General features: G+C 43.3%; 1 protein-coding gene across 3 annotated transcripts in view; it reads right to left on the bottom strand.

The window, feature by feature from the left end:
* Positions 1-5,447: 5,447 nt before the first annotated feature.
* Positions 5,448-19,501, bottom strand: part of PDGFRA (platelet derived growth factor receptor alpha) — a 59,877-nt gene continuing 45,823 nt past the window's right edge. For all 3 annotated transcript variants that reach the window (XM_077301972.1, XM_077301973.1, XM_077301974.1), the window contains 9 exons: positions 18,908-19,061; positions 17,334-17,500; positions 15,332-15,447; positions 15,103-15,225; positions 14,629-14,740; positions 13,973-14,072; positions 12,832-12,937; positions 11,276-11,511; positions 5,448-9,583 (listed from right to left, as the gene is read on the bottom strand). In XM_077301972.1, coding sequence (XP_077158087.1) covers positions 9,436-9,583; positions 11,276-11,511; positions 12,832-12,937; positions 13,973-14,072; positions 14,629-14,740; positions 15,103-15,225; positions 15,332-15,447; positions 17,334-17,500; positions 18,908-19,061 — 1,262 coding nt within the window. In that variant the 3' untranslated portion in view covers positions 5,448-9,435. The remainder of the gene's footprint in view (positions 9,584-11,275; positions 11,512-12,831; positions 12,938-13,972; positions 14,073-14,628; positions 14,741-15,102; positions 15,226-15,331; positions 15,448-17,333; positions 17,501-18,907; positions 19,062-19,501) is intronic.

Below are 19,501 nucleotides of genomic sequence, written 5' to 3'. Positions count from 1 at the left end.
CCAACTACATATGAAATTCAAGGCCCATGACTGGAATGCCAGATGTGGTTTTCAGGCCTGAAAAACAGCTGCACGGATGGCAAATAGGAATCAGGGCTGCAGTGACAAGGAAGGGAGGTTAACAGTTATGCTCAGGCTGTTTATCTGGTTAGAAATGGCCCAAGGAGGTTTTTAGGTACCTTTATTTGGCTGGGGAATATTTTAAAATGGGGAAACAGCATATGGGGGGGGAGTGGCATAGTAGGGTTGCCATGATCCCCTGGCCACTTATGGGGAATGGAGGGTAGGGTTGCTAGATCCAGTCTGGGACAGGCACCTCAGTGGGGTACAATGCTATAGAAACCACCCTCCAAAGCTTCCATTTTCTCCAGGGGAATGGATCCTTGGAGATGAGCTGTAATTCCAGGGGATCCCCAAGTCTCACCTATGTGAGAGATTTAAATGTATGCCTTCCCTGAGCTACAAGCCAATCCCTCCTCAACTGCTTTTGCATGGCAAGAACTATGTTGGGAGTTCCATCTATGGAACCACATTATGAGGAGGTGGACAAACTTTCTATAACTCTCAGGCCATTTTCTTGGGGTTGAAAGACAAAGAGGCATGGCCCGGTGTCTCTCTGTGGAAGCACAGGATGTTGCTATTAGGCCCCTTCATTATTGGCGATTGTGTTGGGTTACATGACAGCAGGCTTTGCTGTGCCCCTAGGATGGCCTATTTCCAGTAAGAGTTCTTATAAATGCATCCTATATGAGATTAACATCTGAGAAACTGAAATGCAATAGATTCCTTTTTGAAAGGCAGAGCAAGAGACAGAGAGAGGACAGTAACTTGATGCCCATGTGCCAATCTTTCGGGCTCTGCAGGGGTATTCCTAGTTGTGAAGCGCTACTTGTTTCGGCTGAGCAAACTGGGGATTGTTGCCGTTGTTAGAGCCGAGCGCTGTCTACAAATGAAGAATTTGGTTTTAGATTCAGATTTCTGGTTTAGGCTGTGCAATCCTGAGAGTGTTTCTTGGAGTGTTTCTTATTGAGTACAATAGGATTTACTCTCAAGTAAGTCTGCCTAGGATTGTAACATAAATCAAATTTCTAGCCTGGGGAAATCTCCAGATCCGGCTGAGTGGTTTGAACAGATTTCCCGTAAGTAGGGCTTTAGTGCTTTCTGTCTTTCTCTATGGCTCACAAAAGCAGGTGGGGGGATATGTAAATACATGCAAATGTGCTTAATTTGCATAACTGGCAATAGGAGCAAAGCTCAGCTTTTTGGTGCAGAATTTGGATTACGTTTTTCCAGGATTTCTTAAAAGTATAGACTAAAAGCAGAAATGACACACTGGGTCCCCTAAACATTTCTATCAAGAAGGCTGGCTGAAATAAACAGAAGCAGTAGGATGGCCTTGGATGCAGTGGGGCGCTGCCTCTGGAGCTCTTGCCACAAGAAATGCATCTGTGGCTATACGCAGCATTTGATTTTGAGAAAAGGCACTTAGTGGCATCTTTACTTATGATTTCTAGTACTTTGACTACCTCTAGAGAATTCTGGGAACTGTAGTTTGATGAGAGTCAAAGAATAAGCCCCCCAGGGGAGAAGGGCTCTGCTGGCTGCATGGATACCATGTGTTGGATGTAACCCCAAACTGAGAGAAGAAATTATTTAAACTTCTGTAATGCAGAAAAGCTGCTCTGTTTCAACTGTTCTCCTCATAAACTGGGAGTTAGTTTTTGCAGGGCTAAAGCCATCCTATCAGTGTATTTATTCCTGTGTGAAAACCTAAAACTAAATAACTGGAGGTCAACTGTTTTGCCATAGTATGTACTATAGCATCCCGTTGGACTGATTCCATTGAGATGATACCTTGAATTCTTCCTGAGGTCTTTCATCATATTAAAATCATGAATTTTGTACCCCAAACAATATGTTCACAATATTAAGCAAGTCAGGGTACTTTAGGGTAGGGAGGTATTAACTTGAGCAGAAAACTACCAGTTGTGTTTCATTTCTCAGCATTTGGAAAATGAAGGGGTGGGGGAAATCCCGTGTGTTAATTTATTCTTGAACAATACTTCCACCTTGTGGCTGATACAGAGAAAATCTAATTATTGTCTAAATCAGGCTTTCTCAACCAGGGTTTCATGAAATCCTGGCGTTTCTTGATGACCCTGGAAGGGTTTCTCAAATGGGCTTGAGTTCATTATTTTTTAATATATATATTTTTAAATGTGCTAAACATGTATTGGGTGATATGACCATATGTGGTCATGTCCCACCTACCTCCAATTACCAATGATGGGCCTGGAGGGGTTGGGGAGGGGATCCGGATGTGTCTGTACATATATATCCTTCCCAAATATATTCTGAAAAATCACTTCTGGAGTTTCTTGATGCCTAAAGCAGTGGTCTGCAACCTTACTAAGGCTGCGGACTGGTGGGGGGGAGGGCGATCCAGTGGCCGCGCATACGTGGCCGCTCTTGCACAAACGTGCATGCACGGCAGGTCTGTGCATGCGCGTTTGCACCATGCGCCACCGCAAATGAGCATGTATGCCAATTTCATGCATGCATGCAAGCATGCGGGTCCACACATATATGTCTGCACAATGCGCAGCTGCAAACTCGCATGCACAGCACTTCCGTACATGCACACATGTGCGAAACTGCCACACATGTACTTTTGCGGCCGCGCATTGCTCAAACGCACATGTGCAGACCTGCCGCACATGCGTGTTTGCGCCAGCGGCCCTGCTTCCCTCTCCCCCCCCCTCCCACAAAAAGAAGCTTGCCGGGCTGCAAGCTAATCGGCTGCTTTGGTGGCCGATTTGCTCGCAGCCTGGGAAGTTTCTCACTGCGGGGGGGGGGCGGGGAGAGGGAGCCGCGGCCCAGCGCCGGACTACGGTCCGGTGGTTGGGGACCACTGGCCTAAAGAATGCTTCAGGGATTTCTCAATGGTAAAAAAGTTGAAAAAGGCAGGTCTAAATAGTTGGGATATCTTCCCGTTTCAGGATAGCAAGAGCGAAATTTGCTCCCCAGTTAGTTGTACGACCTGAGTAGTCTGTTAAGTAGCAAGATAATGTCACACTGTTTAAGTTTGTCATTTCACACAACATAAATAAGCTCTGTGAGGCTTTGCTCTTTCTGGGGCTAGAAGAAGAAGAAGAAGAGTTGGTTCTTATATGCCGCTTTTCCCTACCCGAAGGAGGCTCAAAGCGGCTTACAGTCACCTTCCCATTCCTCTTCCCACAACAGACACCCTGTGAGGTGGGTGAGGCTGAGAGAGCCCTGATGTCACTGCCTGGTCAGAACAGTTTTATCAGTGCCGTGGCGAGCCCAAGGTCACCCAGCTGGTTACATGAGGGGGAGCGCAGAATCGAACCCGGCATGCCAGATTAGAAGTCCGCACTCCTAACCACTACATCAAACTAGTCAGGCTTTATTAGTCTGGAAAGGAATTTTCTCTCCATCTCATTGACACTTGGCGACATCACTCCTGCAGCCAGTGGGCTGCCAGCCTCCAAGTGGACACTGGAGATCTCCCAGAATTAAAAGTATCTCCAGCATAAAGGGAATGATTTAGGTGTATGAAATGGCAGCTTATGAGGGCAGAGGCAGACTCTATGGCACGGGTGGCCAAACTGTGGCTTCCCAGATGTCCATGGCCTAGAGTGACCATAAGCCCTTGCCAGCATTTTGCTGGCTGGGGCTCATGATAGCTGTAGTTCATGAACATCTGGAGAGCCACAGTCCCCTCCCCTGCTCTATGGATCACACCTCAACTGAGCTCTCTTTCCATCCTAATCCCCACCCTCCTCAGGCTGGGCCCCTATATCTACAGGAATTTCCCAACCTGGAGTTGGCAGTCCTGACAGGACACTGGTCATTTCTCTCCAACACTGTTATCTGTTTCTTTACCCAGCTTTCTCTTGCTCTGTGTCACAAAGGGTTCTCGTAAATGCATCCCAGCATGTTCACTTAACAGACCTCATCTCTCAAAAGTTAAACTGTCTGACTCCGTTATTAGTTCCAAATAGAAATACAAGAAGGTCTTCTCTTTTTCCTGTACCTCCCGTATTACATGGAAGAGATTTCCATGATCAAAGTATAGCCACATTAAGAAATATAGTAGAAGAAATATGGTAAAAGGTAGTCCACCAGGGTCATATGGAAGAAGATAATTCCATGATCAAAGAGGTACCTGCATTAAGAAATAAGATAAAATGCGGTGCCTGTGGTAAGGATTATAGTCAACCTTTATAGTTTAGGCCAGGGATACCCAAATAGGGGCCCGGGGAACCATAAGGTTATGCAAGAGCTCTCCAAGTGTTACACAGCATTTCCCAGAGGTTTGGTCAGCCTCTTAAGAAGAGTTGGTTTTTATACCTGCTTTTCACTACCAGATGGAGTCTCAAAGTGGTTTATATTTGCCTTGCCTTCCTCTGCCCTGTGAGGTAGGTGAGGCTGAGAGAGCGCTGGCAGAACTGCTTGATCAGAACAGCACTATCAGTGCTGTGAGGACCCCAAGGTCACCCACTTGGCTGCAGACTAAGAAGCCGGGAATCAAACCTGGCTTGCCAGATTAGAAGCCACTGCTCTTAATCACTACAGTACACTGGCTTTCAAAGGTTACCAGCTAAGTCTCCAGTGAAAACAATCAAGTACTAGCTAATCAGAAAGACCTCTACCCGAGACCATAGACAGTCTCTCCCAATTAGAGTAAACAATACTGACTTTGATAGTCTGATGCATGTGATGTACCTAGTAACATTTTCTCTTCTGCTCAACTGATGCCCACTAATGGAAATTATTAAAATACGGGCAGTATCCAATTGAGCCATTCAGGATACTGGAGGAGATTATTTGGAAAGCTCCTAATCTAATTATGCTAAATGTTTCCTCTGATGGCCCCTGCAGAATATTGTTCATATTCTATTCAATTATGCACACTGCAGATCTTGCCTATTTCAACCAGAAGAAGCTTTAACTCTTTCCTTGCTTGCTGTTTTCTCACAGGAAATCCCCCCCCCTCCTCCCTCACTGTTTTTACACTTTCTGGGGAAAATTTTCTGGTACATTTTTAAAAATTATAAGGTACCTCTTATTTTCCCCACAGGGATAAAAGCAGTCCAGTCCCCTCCCCCCATCCCCAAAAATGCTGTTCTTCTCCTTTATTCAATCTGGAAGGTGCGGTTTTTGTAACTAAAAACCCCTCTGTTTAGAACAACCACCAAAGAAGCCATAACATATAATTGAGCCTCGATGCTGCAGTTCTAATGCGCACTCACTGGGAAGATGTTGTTGGAAAAGATGTAAGTAAACATGTGCTGGAGCTCTTCGACGTACTCAACGAATGTGGTCTGATGGTTTTAAATAAACTGAACTGAAGCGCCTCCATTAGAGCCAGCTGTGCAGAACAGAATAAGCCACTTTGAATGAGAGAGTAAAGAACATCTGTATTATCTTTAAATTATATATCATTTATTGAAATATAAAGATCTTAATTTACATGTTTATAAAGACGAAAACAAGGACAGGGGCATTTGCATTACGCATTGTACCGACAATCGCTCCTTCTAGCTTGCTGTTCTCAAACATTTTTGCAACGCCACTTAAGTGGAGACTCTTGCATTCTTTTTTTTTAACATTCTAAAATATAAATTCCGGACATTTAAAAGTGCAACAGTTAGCGGCCTGTGGAATATATCACAGTTTTTTTTAAAAAAAAATTATAAACAAAGGCAGTGATACAGCTTGTCATACATGTTTTGGCAGTACTCTCAAAGTCGATATAAAAATACATATATACATATTGATCGATGTATAACATCACCTTATCTTTTGTCCCTCATTATACTGTAGGACCGTTTTGTACATTTTGCAGACCACGTTGTACAGAACAGGTCAGCCATCTGAAATGGGAAAGTTGTGTTTCACATGTAAGAATCGATTGTCATTCTACAAATACTGAACGGGCAGAAGTTGAACATTCCCATTACAAAGACTTCTCCATACCGAGCCACAAACAGAGAAAACAGTACACACTAAGAACATTCTCAGAAAACAAAACACAACACTACAATCCAGGTATTTTTTTTCAGATGAGTTATTTGTCAACAGGAACCCCCTTGCCCAGCTGTGTTGACGTCATAAAGTTGTCCAATGTGCAGTCTATTGCAGCATCAAGAATGAACATTTTCATAGGCTTATAAATCTGAGAATTGTTTTGGTCCTCTCCTGGAGCTTGGCTCCAGACTGAATAACCCCAGTCTAGCTCCTGCTAAACTGCGTTGCACACTTGTAACAGTGATGAGAGATGCTGGGAGAGAGTGGCTAGCAATATAGATCCCCCTCATTACAATGCAGGTGGGAATTCGCAAATGGATAGCATCCAGATGTGCCATGAGATGTGGGTGCATACATCATAAATGCAGGCATGATAAGCTGGCTACACAGCATTAAAAATTGCCAACAAAACAAAAAGAAATCAGGAAAGGGCTGTAGCTTATTCTCTAGTGCCTGTCGCATTGGTGGTGGTAGAACATGCTGTGAAGACTCAGCCAACCTCTAATGATCCCATAGGGCCCGGGTGGCCAAAATGCAGCTCTCCAGATGTCCATGGACTGCAAGTACCATGAGCTGGTAACTGTAGTCCATGGACATCTGGAGAGCCACAGTTTGGCCATCCCTGCCATAGGGTTTTCAAGATAAGAGACAAACAGAGAGGGTTTGCCATTGCCTGGCTCTGTGTAGCAACCCTGGCTTCTTTGTAGACTCTCAGCCTAGTGCTAACCAGGGCTGCCCTTTAGCTGCAAGTTCTAACAAGACTGGGCTAGCCTGGGCTGCCCAGATCAGGACCTTGAGTGGCTAGTATATTACAACAAGAAGAGCCAGTATGCAAAACTCAAGAAGACTTGATCCATGTGCAGCAAGACATGAGGACCTCTTTCAATACAAATGCAGGTAGGTAAAGGCATACATGTCACCAATGGTTACACAATTGAAATCAAGGGACCTTTAGGTAGAATAGAGAGCTACCTTGCTACCGATGCTAGGCAAGGCCCTGAATTACTCATGGTGCCAAAGTAGCTGCATATGAACATATTGTGTTGTGGCATTCCAAGTCTACAAGGAGTTATTTTACTCACAGTTTTCCCTTTGGAAACAAACCAGTCAAAAGCAAGCACATTAGAGACTAATAGATTTCAGTGGAAGAATTAAACATGGAACTAATTTTCATGAAAGTGGAAAGGTCTTTCACAGTGGCATCTTAAGCAGAATTACGCTCATCTAAGCCCTTTGACTTTAGCAATGAGAGTAACCACCCATCCCTGACCTGTACCTGATTGCTCCTCAGTACTGCACTTAGCAGCACTGAGGGGCTCATATTGCGCAGGAAACCCAGTAACTCTTCATGTTGGTCCAAGTCAAGCTTGATTGAGGCCTAGGCTCAGGCCTGGTGTCTGATTTCTGTACCAGGTCCAAGCCCAGGTTGTGGCAGTAATAGACTTTGATCGCGTTCAGAGTGGCTTTCCTACCATTGAGCAAATGCACTTCTGGACTGAGGAACTTGGCTTCGAAAGCTAACCACACAGCTCCTTGGCTGGTTTAGCCCTTGGTGCTTCTCTTTATATAAATTATAAGCACTAAAACTATGATGTCAGTGAAAAATGATGGAATCTCTCTTGTGCGCCACACTCTCCCAATCACTGTGTTTCACAGGACTGAATCCAGTTCCAGAGTCCCAGAGATTCTGACAGTACCACAGCCTAAATCACAAAAAAAGCTTCCACAGAGACACTCTATCAGAAACAGAAGAAATACAAGTTAAGAAATGGCTGGGACAAAACTCCTTGCCAGCAACACAACACATAAAAGACTCAGTGCTCTTAGGGCCACCCCACATATCACACCACCAGGACTCTGGATGAGCGTAAACTTTGCTTGGAAGAGAAGCCAATCCGGACAGCCCATCCAGTGCCCCTTTACAATACATGGATATTTCTGAACCCCAAGCTATTACTTCTGCATTATATTGTTAGGGGCAAGCTTTAAACCACAAATGTATGAAGGGACTCTTAAAACAATTGTTTTTCTTCTGATCCAATGTCCACTGAAGAGGCCATGAGAGATTCCTGTGGTTGCCCTTGAGAAGTAGACCTAGCAAGGACAAAAGATCCAGTTTCTTGCCATTGAAATTTGATGACTGAAGCTATAACTTTTCTCGCAAAGGGGCTGCATGCTTAATTGGCAATCCCATGCTCAGAAAACAAGCTTTTCCAGAAAGCACATTTGGTATATCAAATCCATTAGCCACGTGTAACTCCAAATAAAGTTTCAGGTGTGCAGCATATTCCATGAACACTCCCAGCATCTCTGCTGTTGATTGATTAGCCACACGTCTGTTATACAGAAACCTGGTTGCAAATAGGAAATTGTAAAAATAACTCCAACTGCTTAAAAGTGCCACTTACTCAAAAGAGGATTCACTAGCAATACAAATTTATCACATTAGGAAAACCATACTGCTAAAGATGGAATGTTATCATCTGAATTCCATAGAATACACCGAGTTTCTCCTATGTACTAAACTAGTTTTAACTCACCAAAGTTGTTAATCAAATAGAACACTTCTTTCTTGTAAATCAGAAAACTCTTTAGTTCATTAGTAAAGGTCTTCTAAACACTGTGTTTTTAATGAAGGACAATGAGTAGTTATAAACTATACTTAGTGATACTGAAGACAGTAGTAATAGGTAAACAGCTATTCCTCTACGGTTATTAAGAGTCACTAGATTTACTAAGCTATTGTATACAGTTTGGAAATGTCTATAGTTCCCTTTTGTTTTGGGAGATTTTTTTTTTTTGCATTTGCTGTGAACGGTTAAGTGTTACCCAGTACCCATTCCTTTGCGTTCCAAAAGTGGTTTCTTTTGCATGTACTCCGCCTCATGAGATAGTTCAACAGCAGCTTGTGATGAAGACTGAAGAGGGGAAAATATGTAAATCCTTGAGTGGTCTTCTGGGGAGGGGGGGAAGGTATATTTCATACACATCACAAAATATCCTGGTTAAGGACAGATATTTACACAGTTACATTGGTGATGTTTCACCATAGTGGAAACTTTATCCATCTGAGTCGTAAATGCCCTTGAAATGCAAACTGGATTGTCATTGATCTCTTTCTCTATCCACCTCCCTATTAAAACCAGAAACAATACTGATACGTGGCTGAAGTACTGCAAAATTCAATACTTCAAAACTGGTTTCCAAAAGTGATTTCCCGAACCCAGGGCAGGATTCTTCTGTGCCTCTGATTATTCCAGCTGAAGTTGCCATCTCATAAAGTGGTTTTCCTTCAGCAGTCTACAAGTCCACGAGTTGTAGGTTGAACTTCTTTGCCATTGCTTCTCACAGCCCCAAAGATGTCCACCACTTCCTTTGGAGCTACAGGAAGCTGTCCTCAACCAGTTCTGAAGAATCCATTCCTATGTCCTCGATAATGTCAATATCGTCAATGGTCTCGTCGTCTTGCTTGATAAACGTAGAACTGCTGGAGCCAGTTTCAATGGCGCTTTCTTCAGATGTCTGGGAACTGTTCAAAGAGACCACAGAGGAAATTCATTATGAAGATCAACATGCACTGTGGAAAACACACTTGAGATCTCTGGGACCAGCAGACGTCCTGTATAGGCATTCAGCCAAAGCATATCCATAATTCTGGAATCAGAGAAAAGCTCCCTGGTCTGTCTTCAAATGCCTCTGGGGAACTTTTTACACATCAGCTTGCGAGGGCTAAATTACAAGCGATGGTGACTATGGATCCATCCTGGGGCTGCCAGTACCATTTTAAAACAGCCAAAAGATGCCGATAAGGAAGCATAAACTAGTTGAATTCAGCGTAGTGAGCTGACACACAAGGAGTCTTCAATACAATATCTGGTAATAGTTCCTAATGTGTTTCGCTACAAAGCACTTTGTCAAGGGATTCTACAATCTATTAGTTTGGTATGTAATTGTTTATAGTCTAGAACGCCTACAATCTTTGAATAACTGTTTCTGAAACTGTTCTCTTAAGCCACTATACTGGCTATTTAAAAAATTAGACTATAGACAATTACATATCAAACAAATCAGTTTGTAGAATCCCTTGACCAAGCACCGTGCAACGAAACTTGTTTTGAACTGTTAGACAGATATCATGTTGAAGATTGAAAGCTCCTTGGGTGTCAACTTACTACGCTGAATTAAATTAGTTTATGCTTCCATATTGGCATCCCAATATCCTCCATTTTGGCTATTGTTCTCGTTTTAACCTGGTCCCTCCCTTCCATCCTTGTATTGCAGTGCCATTTTAAAAGCAGGCCCAATCCAGATCAGACTAGTAACAGTGGCCCCAGGAGCTCTTGTCCACCCTCCCCACACACACACATTTTCAAGTGCGGAAACAGCTCCTGGGACCACCATGCCATACACTCAATGTCCATTGTCACTGGTAGGCTCTGAGTTTTCCTACTATTGTCACTGGTAGGTTGGCTCTGAGTTTTCCTCTGGCATGTTGTACATGTTGCAGAGGATTCTGGGGAGTGTACTGTTCTAGATTGCACTCCTCATTCAGATAGCCAGCCTCGGGCTTCACCATGTGGATGGTGGATTAAGTAGAAACTTTGCAGACTTCTACTAAGGTTGCCAAATCCATACAAAACGGGTCCAGAAGGAGTCCCCCGTTTTCCAGACACACCTCAGCCCTCCAACTCCCCTACAAACTTAACCCAAACCAGAACTTTTTACTGCAACATGTTTTTTACTGCAACATATTTTACTGCAACATGTTAGCATCACCAGTGACATCAGCATGTTGTGTGAGAGGGGGGGGGTGAAACTTTATGGTTAGAAGCAAATTCTAGAGTTTTGCATAAAAGCCAGAGTGTCCCATCCCCCCGACATCTCTGATGTGCCAATATCACTTTTGAGCAACTTTAGCACATCTTATTGTTCCTGGAAAGTTCCCCCCATCCTCTGCTGGCAGCATTGATGTACCTGGCAACCCTAACTTCTACATCTGATCAGAAATTGGTGGGAAACAGGAGAAAGAATTCACTATTGTCCTCCCCTCTGAGAGGGGAGGACAATTCAGCAGATAAGTTTACCCACTAGCTTCAGACTTTTCATGGATGGTAAATTACAGTGGTAAGCATGTGCTTACCAAATCACTAATCATTGGCACAAACATCGGTATGTATTCCCTTGCACAGGTGAACAAGGCCAGACTGCAGTCAACGCTTACCTGTGCCTATTTCTTTTGCCAAGTTCATCATCAGAAACAGGGTCAATATCAGGCAGGGGGATTATATAGCCGCTGTCAGCACTGAGTCTTTGCTCATCAAACCCGCTCTCTCGGTCCTTCAGTTTGTCTTCATTCTTGTAAGTGACGCCAATGTAGGCGTTGTCACAGTCAGCCCTCATGCGCGTGACAGCAGGGTGGTCGCTCTTCAGAAAGTCCAAGTGAATCCTCTCATAACTCTAAAACATTGATTTTCACAATGTCAATTGGGATTGCTTATGGCTTATGGCACTTTTCCTCATCGTCCTATACTTTTGCCAATTTTGACGTTTTGCATTAAAAATATTTATTTTTATTCTTATATTTTGTCCTTCCCACCAATCATGGCAAAGACCACACCAGCCAAGTAGGCAGCCTTCTCTTTAAAGCCTTGCTTACTACTGTCCCTCAGGAAATTTCTTAAAGAAAAAAATTGGGGCAATGAGAATTGTTTGCTTTCAGACAGCCTTTTAAAACTTTTGACCATGAAGGAGCCCCTGAAATTGTCTTTAAGGCTTTGAGGAGCCCAGAAAGTGATGTCAGTTGGCCACGCCTTCTTGACACACTGCCATGCCCCTGGAAGTGGCATCACCATCTGCATTGACAGACAGGCTCAAAGAGGTTGAGGGAGTGGGGTGAGACAGGAGGTGACTTAAGGTAGGAATAGGCATGCAGGCTCAACCCCCTCCCAGAAATATGTATACATAGAAACCATGAGAGAACTCACTCACACTTGGGAGAGGGGACAGGGAGCAATGGAAGCAGCTGGCTCCTAGCTTGTGGCCAAGTCCATTAAGGCAGAGGGGATAGGCCATGGACCCTCTCGAGAGCTCTGGTGGATGACCCCTCATTGGGAATCCCAGTTTTAGGTTCCATGTTGAGCAATTATGCACCCCCATGCTTGACAGGATCAGGTGCACCTTTGGGGAGACCCAAGTGGCTATGCATACCTCTGTGTTTCAGACCATGTGTGATTATGCCTCAGGAACACTGGTTACCTAAAGGTTCTATGAGTAAATGCCTGTTGTTGTAAATAATCAAATGTGCCTATCTGCATGGAGCCCTGGCTTGATCTCATCAGAGTTCAGAAGCTAAGCAGGGTTAGCCATGGTTAGTACTTGGATGGGAGACCACCAAGCATTACTAGGCAAAGGGAGGCAATGGCAAACTACCTGTGTTCCTTTGCTTTATAAACCCTCCAGGGTTACCATTAATCAGCTGCAATTCAATGGCATTTTTAAAATCAGCATAGTAAATATGTAGTACATACCCTCAGGGGAGGGTGGTAAATAAATAAATAAATAAAAATGCCAAGTAAAAGATAATGTAACATTAACAGGTCCAAAGCAGCACAGTGGGTTAAGAGCTAGGAACCAATAAATCACCTAATTTTTGTCTCTGCTTCATTCTCTGTTGTGCCATGCTATAACATCTAAATATTCCAATGAGATCTAAGAACCACTGGTACAAGAGAGTAACATTTTCTTCTGGAGTGAAACCAAAATTCCAAAAGAACAAACCTTCTTGTATTCTCCAGGCAACAGATTTTCAACAATTTCACTCAAGTGGTAAAAGGAAGGTCTTTTCTCAGGTTCACTGTTCCAGCATTTGACCATGATATCATACCTGTGAGTGGTATGGGAGGGGGGGAATTAGCTGAATGATCCAAGAGCTGGGAAATGGAATAAGCAAACTTACGATAGAGTGATAAGGTAAAGAGAGAAGTAGCAGCAAGAGAGAGCCCACAGCATGTCCCCCGGCTGAGGGGTGAGCTCAGCACCCAGGGCCCCAACTAAAATTACCAACAAATTGATTACTGGCTCAGCAGTCATTCTTGCACATTCTTGCTGGGAGTCAACTAGAGTTACTAACTCCAGATCTGGAAATACCTGGAGATATGAGGACGAAGTCTGGGAGAGTACGGGGTTAAAGAGAGGAAGGGCCTTGGTGTGGTGTCACACCATACAGCCCACCTTCCAAAGCAGCCATATTCTCCAGAAATTCTGCATTTATTTATGTTTTAATAAATAATAAACAAGTCATTTGTGTAGCCTGGAGATCAGCTGTGATCGCCAGCCCCACCTGGAGGCTAGCAAGCCGAGCCTAGTGTCTGCTGAGCTGTCTACCTTTTTAAACTATTCATCTGTAAACTTTTAAACATATAAAAGTAATGTTTTTTAATCACTCACAATGGCCTTGGAGTCTGGGGGAGGGTTGAGGAGTGACATTGTCGGGGTGAGACGGCCAGTGCCGTGCAAATTTGGCTTCAGCTTCAAATTTGTAGAACCATCGTTTTTAAATCTCAGGTGCAAACAGAGCTGGGGAAAGTTATTTTTATCCCTCAGTCAGCTGGCAGTTGTGGGGAACTAAGTTGGGTCAGGCTTAAGCCCCTCCTGCCCGCACACTAACTTAGAGGCCTGTGATGCTTGGAAGCTTAGTTTCCTCACAGCTCTTGCAGGGCTGAGGAAAAAGTGACTTTTTGACTCGTCAAAAAAATGTAACATCTTGTTTGGATCCCAGAGCCACCAAGGATGAGGCACATAGGGCCAATGCAACAAGAAAGCTTCCCATTCATCCCTATGACATCCATATCATACTTGTCTCCTCCCAATGGCACTGAGAAACAGAAATACAGGAGAGGGGCATAACGAGAATACGTACACCTCATTGGTAGCATGGTCAGGCTTTGCCATTCGATAGCCACTTTTAATTTTGTTATAAAATGTTGAATCAACCATCATTCCAGGATATGGAGTACCACCTAAAGACCAGCAACAAAGGGTCATTAATGACGGCTTTTTAGAACATAAACTCCAAGTCAGAATTATTATTGTTTCTTGTTCCTGGGGTGGCCAAACTGTGGCTCTCCAAATGTCTATGGACTACAATTGCCATGAGCCCTAGCTTGCAGGGGCTCATGGTAGCTGTAGTCCTTGGATATCTGGAGAGAGTTTGTCCACCTTGGATTTATTCTATTTATATGCCTCCTTTCCCTGAAGGCTCAGGGTGGTTTACAGGATTAAAACACATAGGATATGTCATCACCATCATAAAATAATGCCATTAACATTTAGATTAAAACCATTCAAATACAAAACATTAGCTGCAGGTGTCATCCCTGTTTCAGGGGTGGAGGATGGGCATATTATTTCAGTGGTGTTTCCAATTGGATGGGTTCTTGGGTTAGGGAGGCCAGTGCTCATGATGGCCTCTTCCCACCTCAACCACAGGCCTAGAGGAACAGCTCCATCTTACAAGCCCCATGGAACAGATTGCCCGTTATTAATTGATTTCATGTAGATAATGAGGGTGCCTACCAAGAGAGAATATTTCCCACAGCAAAATGCCATATGACCAGACATCACTCAATGTTGTATACAGGTTGTCAAAAATACTCTCAGGAGCCATCCATTTCACCGGAAGAAAGGTCTGCAGCGGGAGGGAAAGTCAACAACAATGATTGCAAAATGAGTCTTAAAGGAGATGCCCAGTTTAGTTCACCAGCATAGATTTTTATTTTATTTACCTCTCATTCCCCAAAAAGTTTCCAGTAGATGTTAAACCTACACCTACTCAAAGAGGACACCCAAAGATAACTGAGGTTTCAATGTGACAGTAGCATAAATCTCCAACCGGACTGTTTGGGGGAACTGAAAGGCTAATGAGAAAGAAAATCTCCCTATTATTTTTCATTCAAATCTCGATGGCTTTCACCCCCAAAAACTGACAAATGGAACCTTAAAAACTGTACCGGGATGCCCTTCTCTAGTAAAAGACTAAAGCATACATACACTGCCTTTGGAAACGTAGTTCGAATCATGCATGATGTCTCTGGCCAGGCCAAAGTCGCAGATCTTCACGATTTTCCCTTCAGCCAGGAGGACATTCCGCGCTGCCAAGTCACGGTGCACACACTGCAGAGTACAAACATTATATTAATAAAAATAATAATGCAATGCCACCGGCACACTTGGGGCTTATTTACAAGCCACAGTCCCTTCTGTTATCATAGACACTCACGTTTTTCGAAGCTAAAAACTCCATTCCCCGTGCAACTTGGTACGTGAAGCTCAAGAGGTCCAACAAAGTGAGACCTTCAGAACTGTCATCAGAAAGAAGGTTCTTCACATCTGGGTCTGTTGAGTGGAGGGGAAATGGATGAAAGCATTTGTGATAGGAAGGCATTTGATAGGCAGCCTGTTGAGCCAGTCACTTTGAATTGGCCTTGAGGATGGGTTCGGCCTTCAGCTCAAATATGTATCCATTTTGGATTTTATGAGGGGGTAACTGCAAAGGGCTCCTCGAGAAAGATTTAATGGGAACTGCATGGGGATAAAAGGAGGCTGCTCCCTGCTGCCCCCATGCAGCTGCCACTCTTTCCCTGCAAGAATCTAATGGCCACTCACTTCTGCTTTGCATGAAACTGGGTCAATGTCATTAAAACAACACATTCCCCTTCAGAACAGGACTTCAAAACAAGCCACTCCCTTGTGCATTTGCATCAGTCAATGTTAGGCAGTGACTATTTTTTAAAGAAAAATTCAAAAGCTATAGTTAGCATTTGAATCCCCTTTTGATTATAGACCTTTCCAAGAAATTGTAGGATGAAAGATGTACCACCTACGTATTATGCCACTTGTTTTTGCTTTATTCCAGTTGTGGTCAAAACCCCAAAGGGATGATTTAGAAATGGCAAAGCCTCGTCAACTTTCATTTGTGTAGTTTCATTTCTGTCCCACTTAGCTTTGCTGAGCACAGGGATGTTCCTTCGCAAATGTTCCTTGGGGGGCATCCAATACCATCAAAGGGCAAATGATCTCCTCCGGCAGAAGCTGCTATTTTGGAAAAACTCGGCAGCAACAAAACTAAAACCTGCTCGTTCCGTTACCCGGCTTGCATAGCCGGACACTAAAGCAGGTTAGTCAGTGCCAATCAAATCTGGGTCTGGAAAAGTATCTGGCATCAATGACCGGAGGGAACCAAGCCTTGTTTTGAAGGCATGGATCAGATTTCTAAAGGAAAGGGATGAGTTAGCCAAATTGCCCTCTGCCAGCCTTCAATTCGGAGCTGTTAGTGGATGGGAGTGGATCCCAAGAAACAGCTGGGCCAAAGTGCTCCAAGTCTTGCTAAATATAAAGGTAGCTGAAATGGCAGTGCCACATCATCTGATCCTAGCTCTCCCAAGGCATAACAGGAGTGACAGTACAAAACAAAAAGGGTCAAGAGTAAGGTAACTTCAAAGGGCTTTCATCAGATTCTTGGATCTATTGTAGGCTTTGTTTTGATTAGAATATTGAATTTTACCACCTCCAGTTTCAAGGGAAGATCTACAAATGCTTCTAATTGATAAGTCAAAGCTCCTTTTGCCGCTTTAAAGGTACAGGTCCCAGGCTCTGTCAGCCTTCCAACGAAGTATATTTTTTTCAATGTCTTTTTTCTTAATTTTCCTTTAGAACAGTAGTTGAAAATTGTAAAGGCCTAGGCCTCAAGAGTCCTTCCAAAGAAATTATTATTAAATTTATTCTCTCTAGTGCAACTGTGTGACATTCTTTAATATGGCGATGATTTCTTAAAATAAGACCACCCTACCCCGACTCCTTTTTGTTTCATAGAAGCTGGCAGGAGACCACTAACAGGCAGTTTTCTCTTTCTCTCTCTCTCTCTCTCTCTCTCTCTCTCTCTCTCTCTCTCTGTGCAATTCCCCCAAAGGTCACTAAGATCATCTCAACAAAACCTGCTCAAGATTCGTTATTCAAGCACCCTGTTTGTTTCTACTATGGTTTGGATTTCTTGGAAGTATAGGATAGTTTTCAGTATTTGAGGAAGATAGGAAGAACCCCCATGCACACCCCCGTGTCTGGGCAGACCTGGCAGCCCTAGAAGACAAGAGTATTCCCTGTGCAATAATATCTCCAGTGACCTTTAGAACAGAAAATACCCAATGTGGATATTAACACAGAGACAGCTTAAGAAGTAATTAGCCTGGCATTCCAGTGTAAATGCAGATTTTACTTTGACCTACCCAACATAGATTTCTTCTTGTACGAAGCAGGCCGGTCATACAAAGACCTTTGGATGTCGGAATATTTTGACCTGTCTTTCCTTTCTAACATGGGCACATACTGAGTTGTTTCCGCTTGTTTCATATCCATATATTCACCATTATTTTCAAAAGATAGGATCACATAACTGGAATAAAAAGCACAGCAGCAGTGTAAAGGAGCTATTGAATGGTAGGGTTTAGGACTCTTCGTATACCGCACTCAGTTCTATATGTTGGAATATGCAAGATCTGTTACATGCATGATTCAAAATCATATGAAGGATATCCTACAGGGGGCATCAGAGGAGATGTGTATTTAGCATAGTAAGAATAGGAACTTCCTGATGTTTTTCAAATGATCTCCTGTATTCTGTCTCTTTTGGAGACTTCCTGCTCCTTGGATAGATATCAGGAAAAGAATTTTCACAGTCAGAGTAGTTCAGCAGTGGAATCAGCTGCCCAAGGAGGTGATAAGCTCCCCCTTACTGGCAGTTTTCAAGCAGTGGCTAGACATCTACTTATCATAGATGCTTTAGACCAAGAGTGGCCAAACTGTAGCTCTCCAGATGTTCATGGACTACAGTTACCATAAGCCCTTGCCAATTGGCCATGTTGGTGGGGGCTCATGGGAATTGCAGTCCATAGATATCTGGAGAGCCACAGTTTGGCCACTCCTGCTTTACGATGATCCTGCATGGAGTAGGGAGTTGGACTAGATGGCCTGTAGGGACCCTTCCAACTCTATGATTCTATGATAATAAAGAATCTACTGTCCAGTCTTCCTTGCCTTACTAATGAGGAGAAATGCAATCAGAACAACCCCAGAGATACTGTGCCTCAAAAATCTCTGAAGTCAGATTTGCAGTTCTGGGAGGTTCAGGAAACACAAGTGATTTGTATGACTATGACTCTTAACCTCAACTGAATGAAAGATCCATTTGCTGAAAGAGGACGGTCTTTTTAGGAAAATAAGTTTAATTGATGTCACTTGATATGACTTCCAAGATACTCTGCAGCAAGAAAGAGGTTGTACTTGGGAAGTGAAATAGCTCATGAGGCATTACATCACAGAAGCTCCATATCCATTCCTGTTTCACTGGAATCCATGCAATTTATTTGAGGTATTTATTCCTGAAATTTGCATATTTTCTCCTGTGGCTCATAATACCTTTCCAGGCAGCATAGAATGCTGAAAAAGGCCTTCCTCCAAATCAGTTGAGGTTCAGGGGACAGAGACTGGATGAATCATCAGAAGAACACCATGCAACTTGTTTCTCCTTCAGACTGGCAAAGCTGGCTCCTCCCCCTAGTTTTTAATTCCAGAGAGGGATAGGTATACCATGAGGTAAATGCAGAGCAAGCCTTCCAGATTGGACTCCTTGCTCTAAAGACTCATGTGCATCTTCATCTTCCTACCTCAGTAGTTTTGGCACAAGAGTCTGCATATCACTGCAATTATCAATATGGTTACTGTCTCATTCATGCATATATTTGGGTAAGTTCATATGAATAAATAATTGCAGGGACAAGCAATGCTTTTAAAAAAGACGTACCTCCTGTTACTTTCATCAGCTGAATTCATTCCAAAGATGTCCAGATCTTTTTTGAATTTTTCAGGGTTTCGGCTCAGAAAGTTGTCTCTGTTTTTATGCAGGTAGTTCACCAAGTCTCCATAAAAGCAATATTCCGTAATGATATAAATTGGACCTAATGCAGGAGACAAAATAACAGCATTTTCTGGGGCGGGCAAGGAAGGGCAGTAAAATCACATAGTTTCTAGACCCTATCACCACCCTATAGCTCATTACCTCAACAGTATGACTACCCTCACTTTGCAGAGAGTACAGAAGGTCAAAGCTCGTACAAAAAGAGTTTTTGATTTGTACATCCCGTCTCTTTAAGGTTAAGGGGGCAGCATCTATTGAGACGACGACGACGACGACGACTACTACTACTACTACTACTACTACTACTACTACTACTACTACTACTACTACAATTCATTGGCTGCCCCACCCTAAAATAGGCTCAGGGTGGCTAACATCAATAAAAATACATATACAAATATAAACATTCAATGTTAATTTTCAAAATTCTTAATCTAAAAACCTTCTTGATTGCCCTGGGTCTTGCAACTTACATAACAA

This window comes from Paroedura picta, chromosome 10, assembly GCF_049243985.1.
Source record: "Paroedura picta isolate Pp20150507F chromosome 10, Ppicta_v3.0, whole genome shotgun sequence".
In the NCBI taxonomy this organism is placed as follows: Eukaryota; Metazoa; Chordata; class Lepidosauria; order Squamata; family Gekkonidae; genus Paroedura; species Paroedura picta.
Note: the sequence above shows the minus strand (reverse complement) of the source record. Positions and strands in the feature narration are given on the sequence as shown.